The sequence below is a fragment of the Myxine glutinosa genome, chromosome 12, assembly GCF_964187855.1.
Source record: "Myxine glutinosa chromosome 12, kmMyxGlut1.1, whole genome shotgun sequence".
In the NCBI taxonomy this organism is placed as follows: Eukaryota; Metazoa; Chordata; class Myxini; order Myxiniformes; family Myxinidae; genus Myxine; species Myxine glutinosa.
In genome coordinates this window covers 92,369,877-92,396,737 of record NC_136272.1, presented here as the reverse complement: position 1 = coordinate 92,396,737, position 26,861 = coordinate 92,369,877, and the positions used below count along the sequence as shown (strand labels likewise).

General features: G+C 45.8%; 1 protein-coding gene across 1 annotated transcript in view; it reads right to left on the bottom strand.

The window, feature by feature from the left end:
• Positions 1 to 26,430, bottom strand: part of LOC137437607 (neuronal PAS domain-containing protein 3) — a gene marked incomplete at its 5' end in the record, with an annotated part of 383,205 nt that extends 356,775 nt beyond the window's left edge. Inside the window, one exon of the mRNA XM_068132076.2 lies at positions 26,338 to 26,430. Within this exon, the coding sequence (XP_067988177.2) occupies positions 26,338 to 26,430 (93 nt within the window). The remainder of the gene's footprint in view (positions 1 to 26,337) is intronic.
• Positions 26,431 to 26,861: the final 431 nt, after the last annotated feature.

Here is a 26,861-nt window from a genome sequence, read left to right as displayed (position 1 = left end):
CAAACAACTCAGCATAACCAAACCACCCAGGATAATCGAACCACCCAGGATAACCAAACCACCCAGGATAACCCAAACCACCCAGCATAACCAAACCACCCAGGATAACCCAAGCCATCCAGCATAACCAAACCACGCAGGGTAACCCAAACCACTCAGCATAACCAAACCACTGAGCATAACCAAACCACTCAGCATAACCAAACCATCTGGCATAACCAAACCATCCAGCATAACCAAACCACCCAGCATCACCAAACCACCAAGGATAACCAAACCACCCAGGACAACCCAAATCATCCAGCATAACCAAACCACCCAGGATAACTCAAACCACTCAGCATAACCAAACCACTCAGCATAACCAAACCACCCAGGATAACCAAACCACCCAGGATAACCCAAATCATCCAGCAAAACCCAAACCACCCAGCGTAACCAAACCACCCAGGATAACCCAAACCACCCAGCATAACCAAACCACCCAGGATAACCAAACCACCCAGGATAACCCAAATCATCCAGCATAACCAAACCACCCAGCATAACCAAACCACCCAGCATAACCAAACCACCCAGCATAACCAAACCACCCAGCATAACCAAACCACCCAGGATAACCCAAACCACCCAGCATAACCAAACCACCCAGGATAACCCAAATTATCCAGCAAAACCAAATCATCCAGCATAACCAAATCATCCAGCATAACCCAAACCACCCAGCATAACCAAACCATCCAGCATAACCAAATCATCCAGCATAACCAAACCACCCAGCATAACCAAACCATCCAGCATAACCAAACCACCCAGCATAACCAAACAATCCAGCATAACCAAACCATCCAGCATAACCAAACCACCCAGCATAACCAAACCACTCAGCATAACCCAAACCACCCAGCATAACCAAACCATCCAGAATAACCAAACCATCCAGCATAACCAAACCACCCAGCATAACCAAACCACCCAGCATAACCAAACCATCCAGCATAACCAAACCACCCAGCATAACCAAACAATCCAGCATAACCAAACCATCCAGCATAACCAAACCACCCAGCATAACCAAACCATCCAGCATAACCAAACCATCCAGCATAACCAAACCATCCAGCATAACCAAACCATCCAGCATAACCAAACCACCCAGCATAACCAAACCATCCAGCATCACCAAACTATCCAACATAACCAAACCATCCAGCATAACCAAACCACCCAGCATAACCAAACCACCCAGCATAACCCAAACCACCCAGCATAACCAAACCATCCAGCATAACCCAAAGCACCCAGCATAACCAAACCACCCAGCATAACCAAACCACCCAGCATAACCAAACCACCCAGCATAACCAAACCATCCAGCATAACCAAACCATCCAGCATAACCAAACCATCCAGCATAACCAAACCATCCAGCATAACCAAACCACCCAGCATAACCAAACCATCCAGCATAACCAAACCATCCATCATAACCCAAACCACCCAGCATAACCAAACCATCCAGCATAACCCAAAGCACCCAGCATAACCAAACCACCCAGCATAACCAAACCACCCAGGATAACCCAAACCACCCAGCATAACCAAACCATCCAGCATAACCAATCCATCCAGCAAAACCAAACCACCCAGCATAACCAAACCACCCAGCATAACCAAACCATCCAGCATAACCAAACCACCCAGGATAACCCAAACCATCCAGCAAAACCAAACCACTCAGCATAACCAAATCATCCAGCATAACCAAACCATCCAGCATAACCAGACCACTCAGCATAACCAAATCATCCAGCATAACCAAACCATCCAGCATAACCAAACCACTCAGCATAACCAAACCACTCAGCATAACCAAACCACCCAGCATAACCAAACCACTCAGGATAACCCAAACCACCCAGGATAACCAAATCACTCAGGATAACCAAACCACCCAGGATAACCAAATCACTCAGCATAACCAAATCACTCAGGATAACCAAATCATCCAGCATAACCAAACCATCCAGCATAACCAAACCACTCAGCATAACCAAACCACTCAGCATAACCAAACCACCCAGCATAACCAAACCACTCAGGATAACCCAAACCACCCAGGATAACCAAATCACTCAGGATAACCAAACCACCCAGGATAACCAAATCATCCAGCATAACTATACCATCCAGCATAACTAAATCATCCAGCATAACCAAATCATCCAGCATAACTAAACCATCCAGCATAACTAAACCATCCAGCATAACCAAAATAATCCAGCATAACCAAACCATCCAGCATAACTAAATTATCCAGCATACCCAAACCACCCAGTATAACCAAACCACCCAGCATAACCAAACCATCCAGCATAACCAAATCATCCAGTATAACCAAACCACCCAGCCTAACCAAACCACTCACCATAACCAAACCACTCAGCATAACCAAACCACCCAGCATAACCAAACCACCCAGGATAACCAAACCACCCAGGATAACCCAAATCATCCAGCATAACCAAATCATCCAGCATAACCAAACCACCCAGGAAAACCAAACCACCCAGGACAACCCAAATCATCCAGCATAACCAAATCATCCAGCATACCCCAAACCACCCAGCATAACCAAACCACCCAGGACAACCCAAACTATCCAGCATAACCAAACCATCCAGCATAACCAACCCATCCAGCATAACCAAACCATCCAGCATAACCAAACCATCCAGCATAACCAAACCATTCAGCATAACCAACCCATCCAGCATAACCAAACCATCCAGCATAACCAAACCATCCAGCATAACCAAACCATCCAGCATAACCAAACCATCCAGCATAACCAAACCATCCAGCATAACCAAACCATCCAGCATAACCAAACCACCCAGCATAACCAAACCACCCAGCATAACCAAACCACCCAGCATAACCAAACCATCCAGCATAACCAAACCACCCAGCATAACCAAACCATCCAGCATAACCAAACCATCCAGCATAATCAAACCACCCAGCATAACCAAACAACCCAGCATAACCAAACCATCCAGCATAACCAAACCATCCAGCATCACCAAACCATCCAGCATAACCAAACCATCCAGCATAACCAAACCATCCAGCATAACCAAACCATCCAGCATAACCCAAACCACCCAGCATAACCAAACCATCCAGCATAACCCAAAGCACCCAGCATAACCAAACCACCCAGCATAACCAAACCACTCAGCATAACCAAACCACCCAGGATAACCCAAACCATCCAGCATAACCAAACCACCCAGGATAACCCAAACCATCCAGCAAAACCAAACCACTAGGCATAACCAAATCATCCAGCATAACCAAACCACCCAGCATAACCAAACCATCCAGCATAACCAAACCATCCAGCATAACCAAACCACCCAGCATAACCAAACCATCCAGCATAACCAAACCATCCAGCATAACCAAACCATCCAGCATAACCAAACCATCCAGCATAACCAAACCACCCAGCAAAACCAAACCACCCAGCATAACCAAACCACCCAGCATAACCAAACAACCCAGCATAACCAAACCATCCAGCATAACCAAACCATCCAGCATAACCAAACAACCCAGCATAACCAAACCATCCAGAATAACCAAACCATCCAGCATCACCAAACCATCCAGCATAACCAAACCACCCAGCATAACCAAACCATCCAGCATAACCAAACCATCCACCATAACCCAAACCACCCAGCATAACCAAACCATCCAGCAGAACCCAAAGCACCCAGCATAACCAAACCACCCAGCATAACCAAACCACCCAGCATAACCAAACCACCCAGGATAACCCAAACCATCCAGCATAACCAAACCATCCAGCATAACCAAACCACCCAGGATAACCCAAACAATCCAGGAAAACCAAACCACTCAGCATAACCAAATCATCCAGCATAACCAAACCACCCAGCATAACCAAACCACTCAGCATAACCAAATCATCCAGCATAACCAAATCATCCAGCATAACCAAATCATCCAGCATAACCAAACCACCCAGCATAACCAAACCACTCAGCATAACCAAACCACCCAGCATAACCCAAACCATCCAGCATAACCAAACCACTCAGCATAACCAAACCACCCAGGATAACCAAACCACCCAGCATAACCAAACCACTCAGCATAACCAAATCACTCAGGATAACCAAACCACCCAGGATAACCAAACCACTCAGGATAACCCAAATCACCCAGCATAACCAAATCACTCAGCATAACCAAATCAATCAGCATATCCAAACCATCCAGCATAACCAAACCACCCAGGATAACCAAATCACTCAGCATAACCAAATCACTCAGCATAACAAAAATCACTCAGCATAACCAAATCACTCAGCATAACCAAACCATCCAGCATAACCAAATCACTAAGCATAACCAAACCATCCAGCATAACCAAACCACCCAGGATAACCAAACCACTCAGCATAACCAAACAACTCAGCATAACCAAACCACCCAGGATAACCAAACCACCCAGGATAACCCAAACCACCCAGCATAACCAAACCACCTAGGATAACCCAAACCACCCAGCATAACCAAACCACTTAGCATAACCAAATCACTCAGGATAACCAAATCACCCAGGATAACCAAACCACTCAGGATAACCCAAATCATCCAGCATAACCAAACCACCCAGGATAACCAAACCACTCAGCATAACCAAACCACCCAGGATAACCCAAACCACCCAGGATAACCCAAACCACGCAGCATAACCAAACCACCCAGGATAACCCAAACCACCCAGGATAACCCAAACCACCCAGGATAACCAAACCACCCAGGATAACCAAACCACACAGCATAACCAAACCACCCAGGATAACCCAAACCACCCAGCATAACCAAACCACCCAGCATAACCAAACCACCCAGGATAACCCAAACCACCCAGGATAACCCAAACCACCCAGCATAACCAAACCACCCAGGATAACCCAAACCACCCAGCATAACCAAACCACCCAGGATAACCCAAACCACCCAGCATAACCAAACCACCCAGGATAACCCAAATCATCCAGCATAACCAAACCACCCAGCATAACCAAACCACCCAGCATAACCAAACCACCCAGGATAACCCAAACCACCCAGCATAACCAAACCACCCAGGATAACCCAAATCATCCAGCATAACCAAATCATCCAGCATAACCAAACCATCCAGCATAACCAAACCACACAGCATAACCAAACCACCCAGCATAACCAAACCATCCAGCATAACCAAACCATCCAGCATAACCAAACCACCTAGCATAACCAAACCACCCAGCATAACCAAACCACCCAGCATAACCAAACCACCCAGGATAACCCAAACCACCCAGCATAACCAAACCACCCAGCATAACCAAACCATCCAGCATAACCAAACCATCCAGCAAAACCAAACCACCCAGCATAACCAAACCACCCAGCATAACCAAACCATCCAGCATAACCAAACCACCCAGGATAACCCAAACCATCCAGCAAAACCAAACCACTCAGCATAACCAAATCATCCACCATAACCAAACCATCCAGCATAACCAAACCACTCAGCATAACCAAACCACTCAGCATAACCAAACCACCCAGCATAACCAAACCACTCAGGATAACCCAAACCACCCAGGATAACCAAATCACTCAGGATAACCAAACCACCCAGGATAACCAAACCACTCAGCATAACCAAATCCCTCAGGATAACCAAATCATCCAGCATAACCAAATCATCCAGCATTACTAAACCATCCAGCATAACTAAATCATCCAGCAAAACCAAACCATCCAGCATAACCAAACCATCCAGCATAACCAAATCATCCAGCATAACCAAATCATCCAGCATAACCAAATCATCCAGCATAACCAAATCATCCAGCAAAACCAAACCATCCAGCATAACTAAACCATCCAGCATAACCAAAATAATCCAGCATAACCAAACCATCCAGCATAACTAAATTATCCAGCATAACCAAACCATCCAGCATAACCAAACCATCCAGCATAACCAAACCATCCAGCATAACCAAATCATCCAGCATAACCAAATCATCCAGCATAACCAAACCACCCAGCATAACCAAATCACTCAGCATAACTAAACCACCCAACATAACTAAACCACCCAGCATAACCCAAACCATCCAGCATAACTAAACCACCCAGCATAACCCAAACCACCCAGCATAACCAAACAACCCAGCATAACCAAACCATCCAGCATAACCAAACCATCCAGCATAACCAAACAACCCAGCATAACTAAACCACGCAGCATAACTAAACCACCCAGCATAACCCAAACCACCCAGCATAACGAAACCACCCAGCATAACTAAACCACCCAGCATAACTAAACCACCCAGCATAACCCAAACCACCCAGCATAACCCAAACCACCCAGCATAACCCAAACCACCCAGCATAACTAAACCACCCAGCATAACCCAAACCACCCAGCATAACCCAAACCACCCAGCATAACTAAACCACCCAGCATAACCCAATCCACCCAGCATAACTAAACCACCCAGCATAACCAAACCACCCAGCATAACTAAACCACCCAGCATAACCCAAACCACCCAGCATAACCCAAACCACCCAGCATAACTAAACCACCCAGCATAACCCAAACCACCCAGCATAACTAAACCACCCAGCATAACCCAAACCACCCAGCATAACTAAACCACCCAGCATAACCAAACCATCCAGCATAACCAAACCATCCAGCATAACCAAACAACCCAGCATAACCCAAACCACCCAGCATAACTAAACCACCCAGCATAACCCAAACCACCCAGCATAACTAAACCACCCAGCATAACTAAACCACCCAGCATAACCCAAACCACCCAGCATAACTAAACCACCCAGCATAACTAAACCACCCAGCATAACTAAACCACCCAGCATAACCCAAACGACCCAGCATAACTAAACCACCCAGCATAACCCAAACCACCCAGCATAACTAAACCACCCAGCATAATTAAACCACCCAGCATAACCCAAACCACCCAGCATAACTAAACCACCCAGCATAACTAAACCACCCAGCATAACCCAAACCACCCAGCATAACTAAACCACCCAGCATAACCCAAACCACCCAGCATAACTAAACCACCCAGCATAACTAAACCACCCAGCATAACCCAAACGACTCAGCATAACTAAACTACCCAGCATAACCCAAACCACCCAGCATAACTAAACCACCCAGCATAATTAAACCACCCAGCATAACCCAAACCACCCAGCATAACTAAACCACCCAGCATAACCCAAACCACCCAGCATAACTAAACCACCCAGCATAACCCAAACCACCCAGCATAACTAAACCACCCAGCATAACTAAACCACCCAGCATAACCCAAACCACCCAGCATAACTAAACCACCCAGCATAACTAAACCACCCAGCATAACCCAAACCACCCAGCATAACTAAACCACCCAGCATAACCCAAACCACCCAGCATAACCAAACAACCCAGCATAACCAAACCATCCAGCATAACCAAACCATCCAGCATAACCAAACAATCCAGCATAACTAAACCACCCAGCATAACTAAACCACCCAGCATAACCCAAACCACCCAGCATAACTAAACCACCCAGCATAACTAAACCACCCAGCATAACTAAACCACCCAGCATAACCCAAACCACCCAGCATAACCCAAACCACCCAGCATAACCCAAACCACCCAGCATAACTAAACCACCCAGCATAACCCAAACCACCCAGCATAACCCAAACCACCCAGCATAACTAAACCACCCAGCATAACTAAACCACCCAGCATAACCCAAACCACCCAGCATAACTAAACCACCCAGCATAACCCAAACCACCCAGCATAACTAAACCACCCAGCATAACTAAACCACCCAGCATAACCCAAACCACCCAGCATAACTAAACTACCCAGCATAACTAAACCACCCAGCATAACCCAAACCACCCAGCATAACCCAAACCACCCAGCATAACCCAAACCACCCAGCATAACTAAACCACCCAGCATAACCCAAACCACCCAGCATAACCCAAACCACCCAGCATAACCCAAACCACCCAGCATAACCCAAACCACCCAGGATAACCCAAACCACCCAGCATAACTAAACCACCCAGCATAACCCAAACCACCCAGCATAACCCAAACCACCCAGCATAACCCAAACCACCCAGCATAACCCAAACCACCCAGCATAACTAAACCACCCAGCATAACTAAGCACCCAGCATAACCCAAACCACCCAGCATAACTAAACCACCCAGCATAACCCAAACCACCCAGCATAACCTAAACCACCCAGCATAACCCAAACCACCCAGCATAACCCAAACCACCCAGCATAACTAAACCACCCAGCATAACTAAGCACCCAGCATAACCCAAACCACCCAGCATAACTAAACCACCCAGCATAACTAAACCACCCAGCATAACCCAAACCACCCAGCATAACTAAACCACCCAGCATAACTAAACCACCCAGCATAACTAAACCACCCAGCATAACTAAACCAACCAGCATAACCCAAACCACCCAGCATAACCTAAACCACCCAGCATAACTAAACCACCCAGCATAACCCAAACCACCCAGCATAACTAAACCACCCAGCATAACTAAGCACCCAGCATAACCCAAACCACCCAGCATAACTAAACCACCCAGCATAACTAAACCACCCAGCATAACCCAAACCACCCAGCATAACTAAACCACCCAGCATAACTAAACCACCCAGCATAACCCAAACCACCCAGCATAACTAAACCACCCAGCATAACTAAACCACCCAGCATAACTAAACCACCCAGCATAACCCAAACCACCCAGCATAACTAAACCACCCAGCATAACCCAAACCACCCAGCATAACTAAACCACCCAGCATAACTAAACCACCCAGCATAACCCAAACCACCCAGCATAACTAAACCACCCAGCATAACCCAAACCACCCAGCATAACTAAACCACCCAGCATAACTAAACCACCCAGCATAACTAAACCACCCAGCATAACTAAACCACCCAGCATAACTAAACCACCCAGCATAACTAAACCAACCAGCATAACCCAAACCACCCAGCATAACCTAAACCACCCAGCATAACTAAACCACCCAGCATAACCCAAACCACCCAGCATAACTAAACCACCCAGCATAACTAAGCACCCAGCATAACCCAAACCACCCAGCATAACTAAACCACCCAGCATAACCCAAACCACCCAGCATAACTAAACCACCCAGCATAACCCAAACCACCCAGCATAACCCAAACCACCCAGCATAACCCAAACCACCCAGCATAACTAAACCACCCAGCATAACCCAAACCACCCAGCATAACTAAACCACCCAGCATAACCCAAACCACCCAGCATAACTAAACCACCCAGCATAACCCAAACCACCCAGCATAACTAAACCACCCAGCATAACCCAAACCACCCAGCATAACTAAACCACCCAGCATAACTAAACCACCCAGCATAACCCAAACCACCCAGCATAACTAAACCACCCAGCATAACCAAACCACCCAGCATAACCCAAACCACCCAGCATAACTAAACCACCCAGCATAACCCAAACCACCCAGCATAACTAAACCACCCAGCATAACCCAAACCACCCAGCATAACTAAACCACCCAGCATAACCCAAACCACCCAGCATAACTAAACCACCCAGCATAACCCAAACCACCCAGCATAACTAAACCACCCAGCATAACTAAACCACCCAGCATAACCCAAACCACCCAGCATAACTAAACCACCCAGCATAACCAAACCACCCAGCATAACCCAAACCACCCAGCATAACTAAACCACCCAGCATAACCCAAACCACCCAGCATAACTAAACCACCCAGCATAACTAAACCACCCAGCATAACCAAACCACCCAGCATAACCCAAATCATACAGTAAATGTCATTGATTGATTAAAATTGTTGTTCATAGAAAGGAAGAAAGCTGAAACATAAGAAATGAAATATTAGACCTCGGGAGTGTCCACAGTCATATATATATATATATATTTAATGTCATGGAGTTATTATGATAAAAAATGCTGAATATCATAATGAATCTCGATGGGGACCAAAAAAGATCGGTGATTGAAACAGAATGACGTGATGTAAAATGATCGGATGCAAATCAACTTCAATGCGCGATGCATCTGGATCAGCACGTGGTAAATGGTCTGAACGTTGAGAAATGTGAGCTTTACTTTTCATAATTAGTGTAAATGACTGAGGTAGATTTTGTGAACAGAACATCACCCGAACAAACGAGGATTACGATGCCAATTGGAGCCAATGCCAACGGCGAATCCATAAAGAGATTTTAAATAACGATGTCGAGACAAAACACTGAGGATTAGAGTGTATGTGCTGTTGCGATTCTTTCATTAAATCTCCCTCATCCAGGACCTTCTCATGAGATCTGAGAAAATTCTCATCAGATTTCGACCAAATCTGAAGCTCAATCATGGATTGATTTGTTGTATCTTCCGGTCGTTATCATCTCGACGTGCTCTGCAAGAAGAATCTCATCGTTAAAGAAAAATAGAATTCTTGTCTCGTCTTTCATTCTTGTCTGAATGTGTGCAGGTAGTTGGTTTGTTTAAAAAAAAAAAAAAAATTCCTACAACTATCCCGATCTAATTTGAATTGAGTACATCGTGAATCCAGGTGTTAAAAAAAAATCTCAATTTGCTCGCATTGTCTGAACGGTGACGTCACAGAGACAAATTGCCTAAATGTACTCAAGCGAGATCATAATGTTCCTGACTCATGGGAGAATGCCGGTGACAGCAATTGTTCAGAGAATATGGTTTCAGGATGAAAATAGCTCAGAACCACAAAGAACCAATTGTGGAATAAGTGCGGAACAGGACGTCGTGAGAATGTTCCGCCTCGAAACGGCATGGCCCGATATCTACATCGCTTTTGGCATGTATTGTAAACATGTAAGAGAATGGTACATCTGTAACCAAACAACACAAACAACAATTTATCACCTAGCAACCCCGGACAATGCCATCGATTTCATTTTCTCCTTTGATGCAGGCCTTCAACCAATAATCTTCCTTATATTCACAACCTCCCAACTCATTATTTTGTGATGTGTGTGCACGCAAACACATGGGATATGAAAAAGGGGGAACTGGGGTGCAATGGGATGAGGGGTGCAAAGGGGCAAGCCCTCGAGCAACTGTTCTTGGCCAATGACATCAAGTGCCCCAATACATTGACAATTAATATAACCGGCCAAGAACGGATGTTGGCCAGTTATATTAATTACTAGAAAAGCCTATTTGTCGCTGACAGACCAATTAGTCGTCACAATTCTTGTTGTGGAAGGGGAGGGAAGGGAGGGGAGGGGAAGGGAGAGTGAGGGGGAGAGATATACTGCAAATACATCTTTTGGGGGGAGGCCTTAACAGGCCGCTCCATTTTGGGAGGGGGTTGGGGGGAGGGGAGGAGGACAAATTTACCCTTGCAAAGAGTGCTTTAACTTCAGCGTTGCCCAGGTAAAGACGGAAATTGTAATACTCTGCCACCACCACCAGGTGGTGCTACACCGTACATATTTACATAGAGAATTTATGCGACCCACACTCCCGTGTGAGGACATGGCCAGATAGCCAATGTTACCCCCAACACAAAGTTGTATTTGTAGCTCGAGTTTGGAGTTTGTAACTTAGAAAATGTGGCCGTCCGTGCATAAGGAACAACGGTAGACGGACAGTCACAGAGAGACAATGGCATTATGTATATCTGCAAGGTGGGGGCAAAGTGTCTGCAAGGTGGGTGCCTAGACAACTCAGTTTGTATGTGAGTTGTCTCGGCACCCACCTTGCAGACACTTTGCGGAAACCCAGCACATTGTGATTGATATGGTGTGGAACCATAGCTAATATTCAATTCGGAGACCACTTCATCCAGCGTAATGCGACAGTTTTCCCTTAACACGCGCTCAACTCCTGCAACCATTTCTGGTATGTCGGTTGTGTGAGGCCGGCTCGAGCGAGCAGAGTCTGCCACACTGGACACTCCACTTTTAAACTTCCTGTCCCAGTCATACACCTGCTGCAGCGATAAACATGCATCACCATATTGCATCTTCATTCTGCGATGGACTTCACTGGGATTCACACACTCACTTCCCAAGAAATGGATGACAGAACGTTGCTCCTTCCTGGTGCATGCTTCCAAGGGAGCCGCCATCTTGGAACTGCCTCACTGGTGTCATACGCTCAATGTTGGCAGATCAAAAATCGGCAAAACATGACTCTTACCCATAGATATAACATATGTCGTTTACAACTACACACATTACATCATTCTCGAACTTATATCGCAATTTTAAGGTTACTTATTGACTGGCCCTGGTGTATGTATGTACACAGTCACGTGAAAAAAAAAGTAAGTACACCCCATGTAAAGTTTTGACTTTTTCAACATATTTCAACATACAGCTATTTGATCTTCATTTCAACAATATTGACAGATAAAGGTGATATAATATAACAAATATCATGAAACATTTACATTTTGTAGTCCATTGTATAATTTAAATAAACATAAATGCAAATTTCGCATGTGGAAAAAGTAAGTCCACCCTTGGCTCTAATAGGTGGTATTGCCCCCTTTGGCAGAAACAACCTCAAGTAGGCGTTTCTTATAACTGTCTAACAGTCTCTGACATCGACTGGGAGAAATTTTTGCCCACTCCTCCATGCAGAATTCTTTCAGCTGTGCGATGTCTGAGGGGTTTCTTGCATGCACAGCTCGTTTCAAATCCCCCACAACATCTCGATGGGATTTAGATCCGGGCTTTGACTTGGCCATTCCAGAACCCTCCATTTCTTTCTTTTCAGCCATTCCTTGGTGGATTTACTGGTATGTTTAGGGTCATTGTCATGTTGCAAGGTCCACCTTCGGTTGAGCTTCAACTTTCCGACAGATGGCTTCACATTATCCTCAAGCACCCTCTCGTACAATGAAGAATTCATAGTAGATTCTATGATGGTGAGCTGCCCAGGCCCTGATGCAGCAAAGCTGCCCCAAACCATAATATTTCCACCACCATGGTTTTCAGTTGGTATCAGGTTATTGTGGTCAAATGCTGTCTTTGGTTTTCGCCAAACATGTCTTCTGGTCCTGTGGCCAAATAGCTCTACCTTTGACTCATCTGTCCAGAGCACATTGTTCCAGAAGTGCTGGTCTTTGCCTAGGTGTTCATTGGCAAACTTTAGTCTTGCCCTGATGTTCTTTCTGGACAGCAAAGGTTTCCTCCTGGCACACCTCCCATGTAGATCAAATTTGTGCAGCCTCTTTCTTATGGTAGACTCGTGCACTTTGACATCAACAGTGGCAAGAGCTACCTGTAGGTCCCGTGATGACATTCTGGGGTTCTTAGAGACTTCTTTCAGCATCTTGCGGTCTGCTCTCAGGCTGAACTTGCTGGGGCGGCCTGGTCTAAACAAGTTGGCAGTTGTTTGAAATCTTCTCCACTTGTAGATGATCTTCTGGACAGGCGAATGATTGATTTCAAATTGTTTGGAGATCTTTTTAAGGCCCTTCCCAGACTCGTAGGCATCTATAACCTTCTTTCTGAAGGCCTCAGAGAGCTCTTTTGATCTAGGCATGGTGACGCCGCACACTTCAAGAACAAAGAGCAAACCAAACTAAATGTCTGAGGTTTAAATAAGACAGGTTCCTCCAAGATCCTCTCTAACGATGTTCTAATCATTTGCACCTGAGCTGGTGCACCTGATTCTAATTTTAGGTATTTGAAGTCGTGATAAATGTAGGGGTGTAATCACTTTTTCCACAAGCGAAATTTGCATTTATGTTTCTTTAAATTATACAATGGACTACAAAATGTAAATGTTTCATGATATTTGTTATATTATACCACCTTTATCTTTCAATATTGTTGAAATTAAGATCAAATAGCTGGATGTTGAAAAAGTCAAAACTTTACATGGGGTGTACTTACTTTTTCACGTGACTGTGTGTGTGTATGTATATGGATATGTATATGTACTAGTGTATACATACATACATACTAGTGGGGTCACCCGTGGGAATCCCACGGGCATGGACGTGTGTGACATTTGGACGTCTTGTTTAGATGCTGCACATTAAATTTTACAAAATGGTTACTGGCAATTCATCAGATCCAGAAATGGTGTAATGAACAGAATTTATTTATTTCACATAATATGTGACCCTCACTCCTCTCCACCCTCACGCCTCGCCAATGCCACTCCTCCTCACACTCCTCTCCAATACCTCCTCACACTCCTCTCCAATACCTCCTCACACTCCTCTCCAATACCTCCTCACACTCCTCTCCAATACCTCCTCGCACTCCTCTCCAATACCTCCTCGCACTCCTCTCCAATACCTCCTCGCACTCCTCTCCAACACCTCCTCGCACTCCTCTCCAACACCTCCTCGCACTCCTCTCCAACACCTCCTCGCACTCCTCTCCAACACCTCCTCGCACTCCTCTCCAACACCTCCTCGCACTCCTCTCCAACCCCTCACACTCCTCTCCAACCCCTCACACCTCTCCAACCCCTCACACTCCTCTCCAACCCCTCACACGCCTCGCCAACTCCTCACACTCCTCTCCAACCCCTCACACTACTCTCCAACCCCTCACACTCATCTCCAACCCCTCACACTCCTCTACAACCCCTCACACTCCTCTCCAACCATTCACACTCCTCTCCAATCCCTCACTCCTCTCCAATCCCTCACACTCCTCTCCAATCCCTCACAATCCTCTCCAATCCCTCACTCCTCTCCAATCCCTCACACTCCTCTCCAATCCCTCACAATCCTCTACAATCCCTCACACTCCCTCACACTCCTCTCCAATCCCTCTCCTCTCAAATCCCTCACACTCCTCTCCAAACCCTCACACTCATCGCCAACCCCTCACACTCATCTCCAACCCCTCACACTCCTCTGCAACCCCTCACACTCCTCTGCAACCCCTCACACTCCTCTCCAACCATTCACACTCCTCTCCAATCCCTCACACTCCTCTCCAATCCCTCACACTCCTCTCCAATCCCTCACTCCTCTCCAATCCCTCACACTCCTCTCCAATCCCTCACAATCCTCTACAATCCCTCACACTCCCTCACACTCCTCTCCAATCCCTCTCCTCTCAAATCCCTCACACTCCTCTCAAATCCCTCACACTCCTCTCAAATCCCTCACACTCCTCTCAAATCCCTCACACTCCTCTCAAATCCCTCACACTCCTCTCAAATCCCTCACACTCCTCTCAAATCCCTCACACTCCTCTCAAATCCCTCACACTCCTCTCCAATTCCTCATACTCCCCTCCAATCGCACCTCACTTGCCTCTCCAATCGCTCCTCACTCTCCTCTCCAATCGCTCCTCACCCGCCTCTCCAATCGCTCCTCACTCGCCTCTCCAATCGCTCCTCACTCACCTCTCCAATCCCTCCTCACTCGCCTCTCCAATCCCTCCTCACTCGCCTCTCCAATCGCTCCTCACTCTCCTCTCCAATTGGCTTTTTCCCGTCTCGTTTCTCTCGTTTTTCTCCCGTCTAATTCTTTTTCTTGCTGCATCATGTTCAGGTTTTCATTGACGTTCGTCGACGGACTCGTTCACCCATCTCATTCGTTTTCTTGCTCCATCCTGTTCAAGTCTGCGTTCTTCATCGACCGTCTCATTCATTTTGGAAATGGAAGTTTCCACGCAACGCATGAATTGTCACGATCCTCAAGAGGAAGTGTCTCGTAATCATCAAATGACAAATTGCAAGTAAATTACATTGTGAAAATTAAAGATTTCAAATAAACCTATTTAAAGTGTATGCGCACATAACTAATTTTAAAAAACGAAGAAATATCTATCGGTAATTTCCTGAAACATTTTACTTCCGGATAATAATGTTGAATGAAATAAGAACAAAGAAATATATGTCGTTTTTGTGACGACTGTCATCAAAAGTAAAAGTAATATATCTTAACGGAAAAGAAAAATCGAAAAATCGAATGTCGACATTTTCCCCGACTGTTATTTTAGGCCGTGTATTTTCGTGTATCATTGTGGCGCGATTTTAAAATATATATCTCTGCATTTTACCATGTGTGCGTGAATGTTCTCAATTATTTCTGACACCGAGTCTAAAACAATCGATAAAAATTAAATCAGATGGTGAATTCGAGATAAAATCGTGAGAGTGACTCTCAATGAATGGGCTTTAGTTTACAGGCCTTTGAGAAATCATTTCGTTCTACAAACGGAAACTTTCATGGGATTCTCTTCCCGTTTTTTTTCAACCGAGTCTAAAACTATGTTAGCGACTGTTAAAAATGAAATGATACATCAAATTTGAGTTGAAATAAACCTGTGTGAGAAAGAAAGACAGCACGGGCCTAACTAAACAGGCCTCAAAGCTATTCGAGTTAATAAAATGGTGGATATTTGTTTACATGAAGCCTCTCCAAGAATGGGTGGAGCTACTCTGTAAACGGAGTAAGCCACACCCACGGACAGACAGACAGACAGACAGATAGACAGAATCACCTTCGCCTATTATTTTATATATATATATATTATATATATATATGTATGTACATATATATATATATATATATATATATATATATATATATATATATATATATATATATATATATATATATATATATATATATATATATATATATATATATATATATATATATATAGGGGCGCCGCCAGGGATTTTGGGCCCCATGAAAAGTTATCACAATGGGCCCCTATGAAGCACGTGCGCACATTTTTACCTCATGTTCGAATAATTTTTAGGGCCCGTCAGTGCAGGGCCCTTGGAATCATCCTAACTTCCCCCCCCCCTTACGGCGCATATATATATATATATATGCTCATTTCACCTGGCACACCAGGTACATATAATTAAAATTATATGTACGTATATATATATACACGTACATATAATTTCAAAACACACCTGGTCACAAGTGTTCCTCACTGACCGGGTCCTCAGTCGAGGTCGAGGTCCTCAGCCTCATCCAGTTTCTGCCCTTCAACCTCGATACGGTCAGCTCAGGTGGGCCAGCAGGGGCACATACAACTCCACATGGATGCGTACATACCCCCACCCCCAGCCAGTCAGACCACAACTACAACAACAAAACCGCCTCCACTCGCAGAATCCACAGCCCCTCACCCAATCACTCATACACCAAAGAAACCACACCCAGCACACAAAACCTCAACCTACACCGACGCACCTCAATAAACTTAATCCATATGCAAAGTGAGCCTTTCAAGGCAACCTGGTCCAATCTGTCCCACACACTCCAAGCCGAGCAAGAAAGGCAGAATAGAATTGCCAATATATCCTCAACTGGCTGACATGAAACTCACCAACCCTTCTCCCGACACTCTGCCTCCAGCTCACTGTACTTTCCTCTCTTGCTCTTATGCACCTCCTCCATGTTCTCTTCCCAAGGTACAGCCAAATTCCCCTAAGATGACCTGTCTTACTACACTTGACCAGATGACAATGTCAGGCCGCAACTTTGTCACACAGATCTCCTCTGGGAATACCAATTGCGGCGTTAGGTCTGCCACCACGGCCAATCACAAGCATCTGACAGCCCTCTTGCTTTCCGCCTCCTCTTTCCACCTCTTACCACTTGGCGCTCTTTGACAAACAACACCTCTCCCCCATCGGTCTCCTTCTCCACTCTTCTCTCTCTCGACCTCAGCACCTCCTGTTGCACCATCTGCACCACCACCGCCAGCACCTGATCATGTCGCCTCTTGTATCTTCCTTCTGCCAATGCCACTAAAAATGCACTCAGCGCATGCTGCACCGTTCCCAAACCTCCACACAAAGAACATCTCTCCTCCTGCAACAATCCCCACAATCTCAAGTTTACTGGTGATGGAAGCACATCTTATGTTGCCCGTAACAGGAAAGTCAACAATATTGGCTCCATCTCAACAATGGATAGAGGTCCTCAATGCCAAACAGGAAATCAGAGCTGTCTCCCTCGACATATCACGTGCCTTCGATACGGTCTGGCACCCAGCTCTGCTCACCAAACTCTACTCCTATGGTATCCATGGAAATCTCCATGCATGGCTTGCGGACTTCCTCTCTGGTCGTAGTCAACGTGTGGCCCTGAATGGATTTCTCTAATCTCCCCTTCCTGTTCAGGCTGGAGTTCCCCAAGGCAGTGTGCTGGGCCCTGTGCTTTTTCTGGTCTTTATCAATGATCTCTCCGACTCTCTGGAAAATCCTCTCTATCTCTTTGCTGATGACTCCACTCTCTGCCGCTCCATTCCTCTTCCCTCAGATCGGCAGTCTGCAGCCTCCTCACTCTCTGAAGACCTGGACAAAATCACAGACTGGTCAAACAAGTGGAACATGTCTTTCAATCCTGACAAATCTCACACTCTTACTATGTCTCTCCGAAAAGATCGACTGGACAACCCTCCCATCTACTTTCTCAACAATCCTCTCCAAGAAGTTCTGTCGCTCAAGCTTTTGGGTCTCACTATCTGCCATGATCTTTCTTGGGAAAACCACATTTCCAAGCTGGCCTGCAAAGCCAGTCGCCGACTGGGCATCCTCCGTCGTGCGAAGTCCTTCCTTGGCACACCTGAGCTCCTCACCACATACAAGGCTTTCATCCGCAGCTCAATGGAATACTGCTCTCCCCTCTGGGCTGGTGCTCCTGCCTCACACCTAGCTCGTCTTCACGCTGTTGAAAGCAAAGCATTCAGAATCATTGGAATCTCCCGCGATGAAGCTAACTCCAAGGGCCTCTCACTCACTCACCGCAGGCAGGTTGGTGGTCTTTCCGTCTTCTACCGACTCCTCTCCGGCCTTGCTCCCCCAGCTCTCTCTGTGCTCTGTCCCCCAAATATTCCTACAGGTCGCACAAGATCTGCCAGCGAGCCTCTGATGGTTAAACTGCCGAAATCTCGGCTCTATGCTCACCTTCACTCCTTCATTCCTCTTTTCTCCCGCCTCTGGAACAAACTCCCACACTCCCTTCAATCCCACTCCTCCCTCCAGGTCTTTAAAACAGCTGTTCACCACCATCTCTTATCTTCCCCCATCCAAAACCTTGATCTTTTCTACCCCCACTAATTCACCCCAGATCCACCTTGTTTGTAATTCCAACTTCTTTCCTGGTAGTCCTGGCAGTGTCCATATGTTTTATGCCTCTCCCACCCCCTTTCCCATGCCTCCCCCCCAAAGCCCTCTCCCTCCCACAGATCTCTCGATGTCTCCATGTCTCTCGGTTCCTGCTCTCAAATGTTGTGTTTGTGTCCTTCCCCCTCTCTTCCCATCTTGTCTACCGCTCCCGATGTTATTTGTTCTATGTGTCGGTTTGTCGGTTATGTGTCGGTTTGTCGGTTTGTCTTTCTGTGTGATAAATGTTCGCACTTTCACGTGCCTCGATCTTGTATACAAATAAACAAAAAAAAAAAAAAAAAAAAACCCCTCCAAATCTCTTGCCACTTCAATGTCCTCACCTGTACACCCTCCCACCACGTCCAAGCACCTTGCTGTGCCTGTCCAACTGCTTTTTATTTTTATTTTTTTGCTATACAAGATCGAGGCTCGTGTAAGAGCTAACATCAATCACAAAAAAAAAAAAGCCGACACACAAAACATACAATAAAGGGAGCGGGGGACAAGATGGGGAGAGGGAGGGAAGCACACAAGGGCAACAGCAGAGAACAGGGACATCGGGAGATCTGTGGGAGGAAGAGGGCTTGGAGGGAGGAGGCATGGGAATGGGGTGGGGGGTGGGGGGGGGGGGATGGGAGAGGTATAAAACACATCGACTGCTCGGACTTCCAGGAAAGAAGTCGCTATTTAAAAAAAGTGGATCTGGGGTGAATTAACGTGGGTAGAAAAGATCAAGGTTTTTGGATGGGGGAAGATAAGAGATGGTGGTGTACAGCTGTTTTAAAGACCTGGAGGAAGGAGTGGGATTGAAGAGAGTGAGGAAGTTTGTTCCAGAGGCGGGAGTAAAGAGGAATGAAAGAGTGAAGGTGAGCAGAGAGTCTTGATTTTGGCAGTTTAACCAGAAGAGGGTTGCTGGCAAATCTTGTGTGACCTGCAGGAATATTTTGCTGTTGGAATACTGAATATGCTTTCACATATCTCCCTTCCTCCTCCTTTCTCCTCACCTCCCTCTCAACCATCTTCCTCCTCTCTTTCACACATTCCTTTCCCCATCGCTCATGCTTCATCCACCCCAAGCCATGCTTCCCGTGCTGTACCATCCCCACGACCTCCTCCTGTTGCAACCGCTCCTCCATCTCACCCACCTCTGCTCTTGCATTCCACTTCCGACTTCCCTTCTTCTCTGAGAGAGCATTCTTTACCACTGAATCACTCGAATCCTGCAACATCATGAACTCCCGCACCCTCACCACCTTAAACTCCTTGGTTAATGATGTCAAGGGAAACCGGAGTTTTCCACCATGACCATAAAAGGCAATGTTCGTCAAACAGCATGGCACTCCCAACCACCTCCTCACAAACCCGCTCATCATAACCTCCATCCTCTCTTCATGCCCAATCGCAATATCATACATCATCAATATCAATACATCTCCCCGCTCTAGCGGGGAAAATGGCCTTAAAACGATCATTCATTCATTCATATTTCAATCATCAATGGCCACAATACTCGTGGCATCAATCCAAACTTCAAACACCATACCTTCAACTTCCTGGTAAAGCACATCCATCAATCCTCTTCAAACCTCTCATAGGCTTGTTCCTCACCTCCTCTGCCCTTCCCACATCATTCAGCTCCACTGTATACCATCTTCCCAAACTCTTCACAGGGGCCTCCGTCAATGATGGAACATTGGAACAACCTCCCCTCCCAGCTCAAACCTATGCATGTTATCCACCACTCCTCGTCTCACCATCACAATCCTCGACTTTCTTGATTTAAAGCCCATTCTTTCCCACCTCATCAACCTTTCCAGTCGTCCCAATACCTCTACTGCTGCATCAGCCGACTGTTGGACAACTGTCAGGTCATCCAAGAATGCAAACATCACTGACAAACTTTGATCAGGGGCTAGCTCCACTTCTGTCCCATGTCCACTCACCGCACGTATCAACAACTCCATAACCATCACAAACAAAATGGGGGAGAAGGTACATCCCATTGGGATCCCCACTTCCAACTTCTGCCACTCTGTTACATAGGACTGTGTCACAAACTGCATCCAAAACTGATCATAATATGCCATCAAAAAATCCCTAAATATCCGTGGCACCCAAAATAAATCCATGGCATACCTGATCAGGACATGCGGCACTGACTCATATGCATTCTCCAAATCCACCCATTCCACTGCAACATCCTTCCTTTGCCTCTTTGCCACCTGGAACACTTGCCAGACCATTGCCTGTAACACTTACCAGAGTGTTCAATGCACCCTGGTGATCCTGGTATTTCTGCCTTCTCCACAAAACCATTCTCTCTGATGAAGCGTGAGAGCCGTGCCGCAAAGACACCCATCAATATCTTCCCATCCACATCGAGCAATGATATTGGTCTAAACTGCTCAAGTGTCACAGCCTCCTCCTGCTTTGGAATATAAACTCCTTCCACCATACTCCATTGACTGGGCACCACTCCTTGCCTCCATACCACCTTCAGAGCCTTCCACTGATACTGCCTGATGCCTTCACAACTCTTAAACACCTTGTATGGCACTCCACTTGGTCCTGGAGCCAATGCCATGCCTTCCTCAAAACTACCTCAACCTCAGACATTTTGGCTCTGACAAATTAAATGGAACCTGGCTCTGTCGGTCTAACCAAGCCTTTGATGTCCTCCACCACTTCGTCCCTCCTTGTGTCTGCGTACGTGACATGCATGTGACCTTTCCAACTCTTCCTTTGGTACCTTCAATACACGAGATCAAGACTGAATCTCTTTCAAAGAACCTCTTTCTCTTCCTCTCCTTTCTTCGCCTCTTCATCCTTTCCACTCTCTTCAACTTCACCAAGCTCGCCCTCACCTGCTTCGTCAACACCACAAGCCCATTCCTCTTCTCTTCCACTGCCCTTTTCCATCTTCCATTCAAGCTCCTCAACTCCATTTGCAACTCATGGATCTCCCTCTGCCTCCTGCTCAAACGTGCCTCCTTCTTACCCCTCTCTACACACTCTTTCATGCCAAACGTGACACATGCATACTCAAACACAATCTCATTCATCTTTCTCAATCTCTCTTCCACCCTTCCTTTCAACCTCTGAAGTGCCCCACACACCACCCCATCCATTCTCTCCCATACTCCCCTTTCTCCCATGCCTGGCCATTTCACTCTCTTCCACACATCTCTCTGCTGAAGTACAACCCCATGACATACAACACTGTGGCTTGCTACCTGGCTGTTTCTCCCGGTCGTCTTACATTCCCCCTTTTCAAAGGCACTGTGTTGCTGTACCTCCTCCTCACCCACCTTATGCACACAATCCATCCGGCTCTGATGGATATGCAATCGTCTCACCGACTCAAACTCACGTCCACACCCACACTTCTCTCGAACTTGCCATGCTTCCTCACGCATACCATCACACCATAGACCAACCTCTCCCACACAATCACTCCCATGCACGGGAGGGCCTGATGGATCCTCAACCCTCTGATGGATTCAAACTCAAGTCCACAATAGCACCTTACCAGACTTGCATCCACAATTCGTTCTCGCTTGTCAAAATCAGTATGGGGGTCTTTATCCGTTTTATGTGTCCATTTGGGCCCATCTTCCACCCCACCTCTTGGAGAGCCCTTGAGGTGTTCTCTATTCTTTACCAACACTGCAAATTATGGGTGCCACACAATCCAAACCATGCAGCTTGGCAAAATGGCTTACAAGGCCACCTGCCCCCGATGCTGTCTCTCCAGCATCACCAGCCTCTTCCTGGTCACCACCCAGTCTTTCCTGGGAGTCACTGGTAGCACCAGCACAAACATAATTACAAAACACACCTGGTCACAAGTGTGCCTCACTGACCGAGTCCTCAGTCGAGGTCCTCATATATATATATATATGTATATATATATGTATGTCAACATTAGCATTTGTCGAATTGGTAAGAGATGTCCCAATATGCCTCGGTTTCCCCTACTCTGCTTCAAGGGACTATGATGTGAGACCTGAGGAGGTGCTCATTGGATTTCAATTGCTTCTCGTGAGAGATCATAAGAGATTTTTTGTCAGGGCAGAGCAGATGCAAGAAGTTAATTGTTGGAATGCTTTTGAAGAATGTTCGACCAGATTGTTGAACAAACTCACTTTACTGCTTCACAGCTCACAAGGAGTTGTGGAAAATAGAAACTCAAGCACAGACCAAAAAAAAAAGGAAGGAAAAATGAAAACAAAGTGAACGTGTGGATACCGGCTGAAACGATTGGTTCACGATGCCGTTATATCAACAGTCTCCAAAGAAAATGACGGCTGATTGGCTACTCGCAATTCCTTCTGCCAAGAGATGAAAAGTTATCCAATTTGGGTGCTCGCCTGAACCGGGCGGATGGCGTGTCCTTCGCTCTTCAAAACCTTCGGTCGATCGGGTGGTGTCCTTCTGTTTTTTAAGTTTGTTTAAACATTGTAAAATGTTCCTGTGTCCATTACTGTACCTGCGAGTCCCACACATCTGTGTGTATTTGCTGCTGTGTTATCTTTCCAGGTGGTATCGTTGGTCACATGTCATCTGGCTTTCTTTATTGCCGTCCAAATTATTTTGCTCCAACTCGCTCTTCTCCAACACAATTTTTGCTCCCTACCCACATCACTCCTTCCAATACTTTTTCTTATCCCTACTTAATCCCATCCAATGTCAATGTTTTCTTTCCAGAGCACCGTAGCTGCTGAAGCAGTCACTGGACAAGGAGTACATTAGATGGTTTACCATTGACCTTCCTCTTGGACCTAGGTGGTCACAAAATGAATTTGTAGTTAGGCTAGGGTGCTCACACACTATGACTTCATCATGCAAAAGACACGGTGGGATCCTTAACATCCACCAAACAATAGCAGATAGTCCTCCTTGAGGCTTAATGTCCTCCTTGAGGATGGTGCACTCATTGATGCAACAACACCCTGCCTGAGAAACACCAAGGTGAAGGTTTATACTTTGGACGGGAATCAAACCCAGGGTACACAGTCCAAATATACTATGGATACTTCTGAGCTGTCCTGCCAGCCCTATGCCCAATATATACAAAAGAAAACCTCTTCTACTCTCCCTTTTCTACCTACGTCTCTCCCTATGTAAACCTTTCTACATCTACTGGGACTGATCATGTCCTCCTTTTACTTGCATCTCCTTCCCTCAAGCTGTGGTTCATATTTGTTGAGTCATTCCCCTCTGTTGCTCTGCTCTTCCATGAGCGACACTTTTATATTTAAAAAAAAAATGGATGCTTCCAGCTCGGAAGATTAAACTTGGCTGGTGCCATGGCTTCTGAAATGTTGCTTACATAGGGTAGGGGGAAGAGGATAGTGCGGGTGTGGGTGGAGCAGGGACGAACATCCATATGTGTTATTACTTCCACCACCAAAGGAGGATGAAGTTATGTATTCACCCCTGTCTGTCTGTCTGTCTGTCTGTCTGTTTGTTTGTGAACAGGATATCTCAAAAAGGTGAGGACGGATTCAGAGAAAATTCGGTGGAGAGTTTGGGTATGTGACAAGGACGAAATGATTCTATTTTGGTGAAGATCCGGATCTGGATCCGAGAATTTTTAGTGATCCTTCACCATTCGAGTGATAGGGCCAAAAACGATACATCGCATGATAATTCAAAAAGATGTGGATGACTTATGACAAAATTTGGTGGATGAGTTGGTTAGGTGACAAGAATAAACCGATTAGATTTTGGTTCAGGTCCGGATCCAGATCTGGACTATCAGTGGGATACAAAATGCCACCTGTTCAGCCTGGCGGAGGCATGCTCTCTTCCGAGTACCGTTCTAGTTGTTGTTTAAATTTACTCACACAGCAAACAACACGTACCTGCTCACTTGAGTAATAACATATGTTGTAGCGTGCCGCACGGTACATCATCCCATGCAGTCACGTAGTTCATATATTGCTGGCATTGCACGTTGAAATTCAATATCCTGTGTTTGTTTCTCTATCACCTTCCAATGTACTTATAATCCATGCAAATGTACAATGCTGTCTTGTTGTGTCCTTGTGTTGCATGTCATTTATGTATATGGGCCTTTAGTCACTCTTTAAAAAAAAGAAAACCTATATGGCATGAAAGACTTAGGCAAACATGCTCGTCATCCAACTCACTCCATGTTTGCTTAGCAAATCCAGACTGACAGCTCACCTCCAATCCTTTGTCCTCTCCCCACCCCCTGACTTTACCCTCAGCTTGTCTGGAACCTTCTTCCGGAATCTGTATGGCCCTACTCAAGTATTCAATCATTTTACCGTCACTTTATGGCAAATCCTCATGTTTACGTGGGAGCTTTGCTTGTTGTCAATCTCTCATCTACTTGTCCTTCCCTTATCCCTGTCAGCACGTAAACCCCTCAGTGATTGAGCTCTTCCATGTGCCTAAGCAACTGCATACAAAAAAAGACGTTAGCAGATAGTGGACAAATGAACGTTTTTTTATGCACAATTTTTGAGGCTCAAGAAGAAGCCAAACGACAGAGGGAGGAGGGTTGCCAGAGGTAGTGCACAACCATCTCATGTCATCCCCAATCCCTACTAACAATTATTGTTTCTACCTCATTAACCCGACCTAAGCCAATGCTACTTGCAGGTGAATGTTTCCCCTATATAGAATTATTATTTTTCTCTCCGTCTCTCCCTCTCTGCCAGCTTCTTTCCATTTCATGTTGTTAGGGTCTGTTGCATGTTGTTAGTCTGTAGTTCCAATGCCCTACTGCCAGTCCATTGCCAATTCGCCCTCTGTAACCTTGCTCTTCCACGGGCATCGGTATTGGATAGAAGAAAAAGAAACAACTTGTAAAAATAAAAAAGTAACAGAAATATTAGCTCCAATGTTATATTTTACTTTGAGTTTCCTCCTCATTTTCTTGCTGCTTCATTTACGAGAATAATTAGGATTGGAATGTTTAAAGTGCTGGTACTGTGCAGATGTTGGTGCTGATGTACCTGCAGGATCTGGCTGCCAAGATGCCGATCAAACGCCGCGTACGCTACAGCACTGGCACACCGCGGCCGTTGTCCCAGTGCTGTAACATCAACAACAACAAAATCGCAATTATTAAATTAAACAAGTAACAAATACATTACAGTACATGCTTTGTCAAAGTCAAAGACGTGCAACATTTGCTGTGAATTTGATTGCTGTAACATTTGATTGCTGTAAATGATGCTGATTTCACAACATCCTGTCTTCAACTTTATTTAAAATGTAAACCGCAAAACATAGCTCCCTTACCTAAAGTAAGAACAACAACCTGTAAACAACTGACTGGTTTCCCGACCGCACAGATTATCAGCTGGCACCGTTATTCCTCGAGGTTTTGATCCTTTCAGCCCAGATCCTCCCCGACGGCGGATCCGCAACCTCAGTCACACATCCACATCAATAGATGGTCCATCAGTAGATCCACAACCTCAGTCACACATCCACATCAATAGATGGTACATCAGTAGATCCACAACCTCGGTTA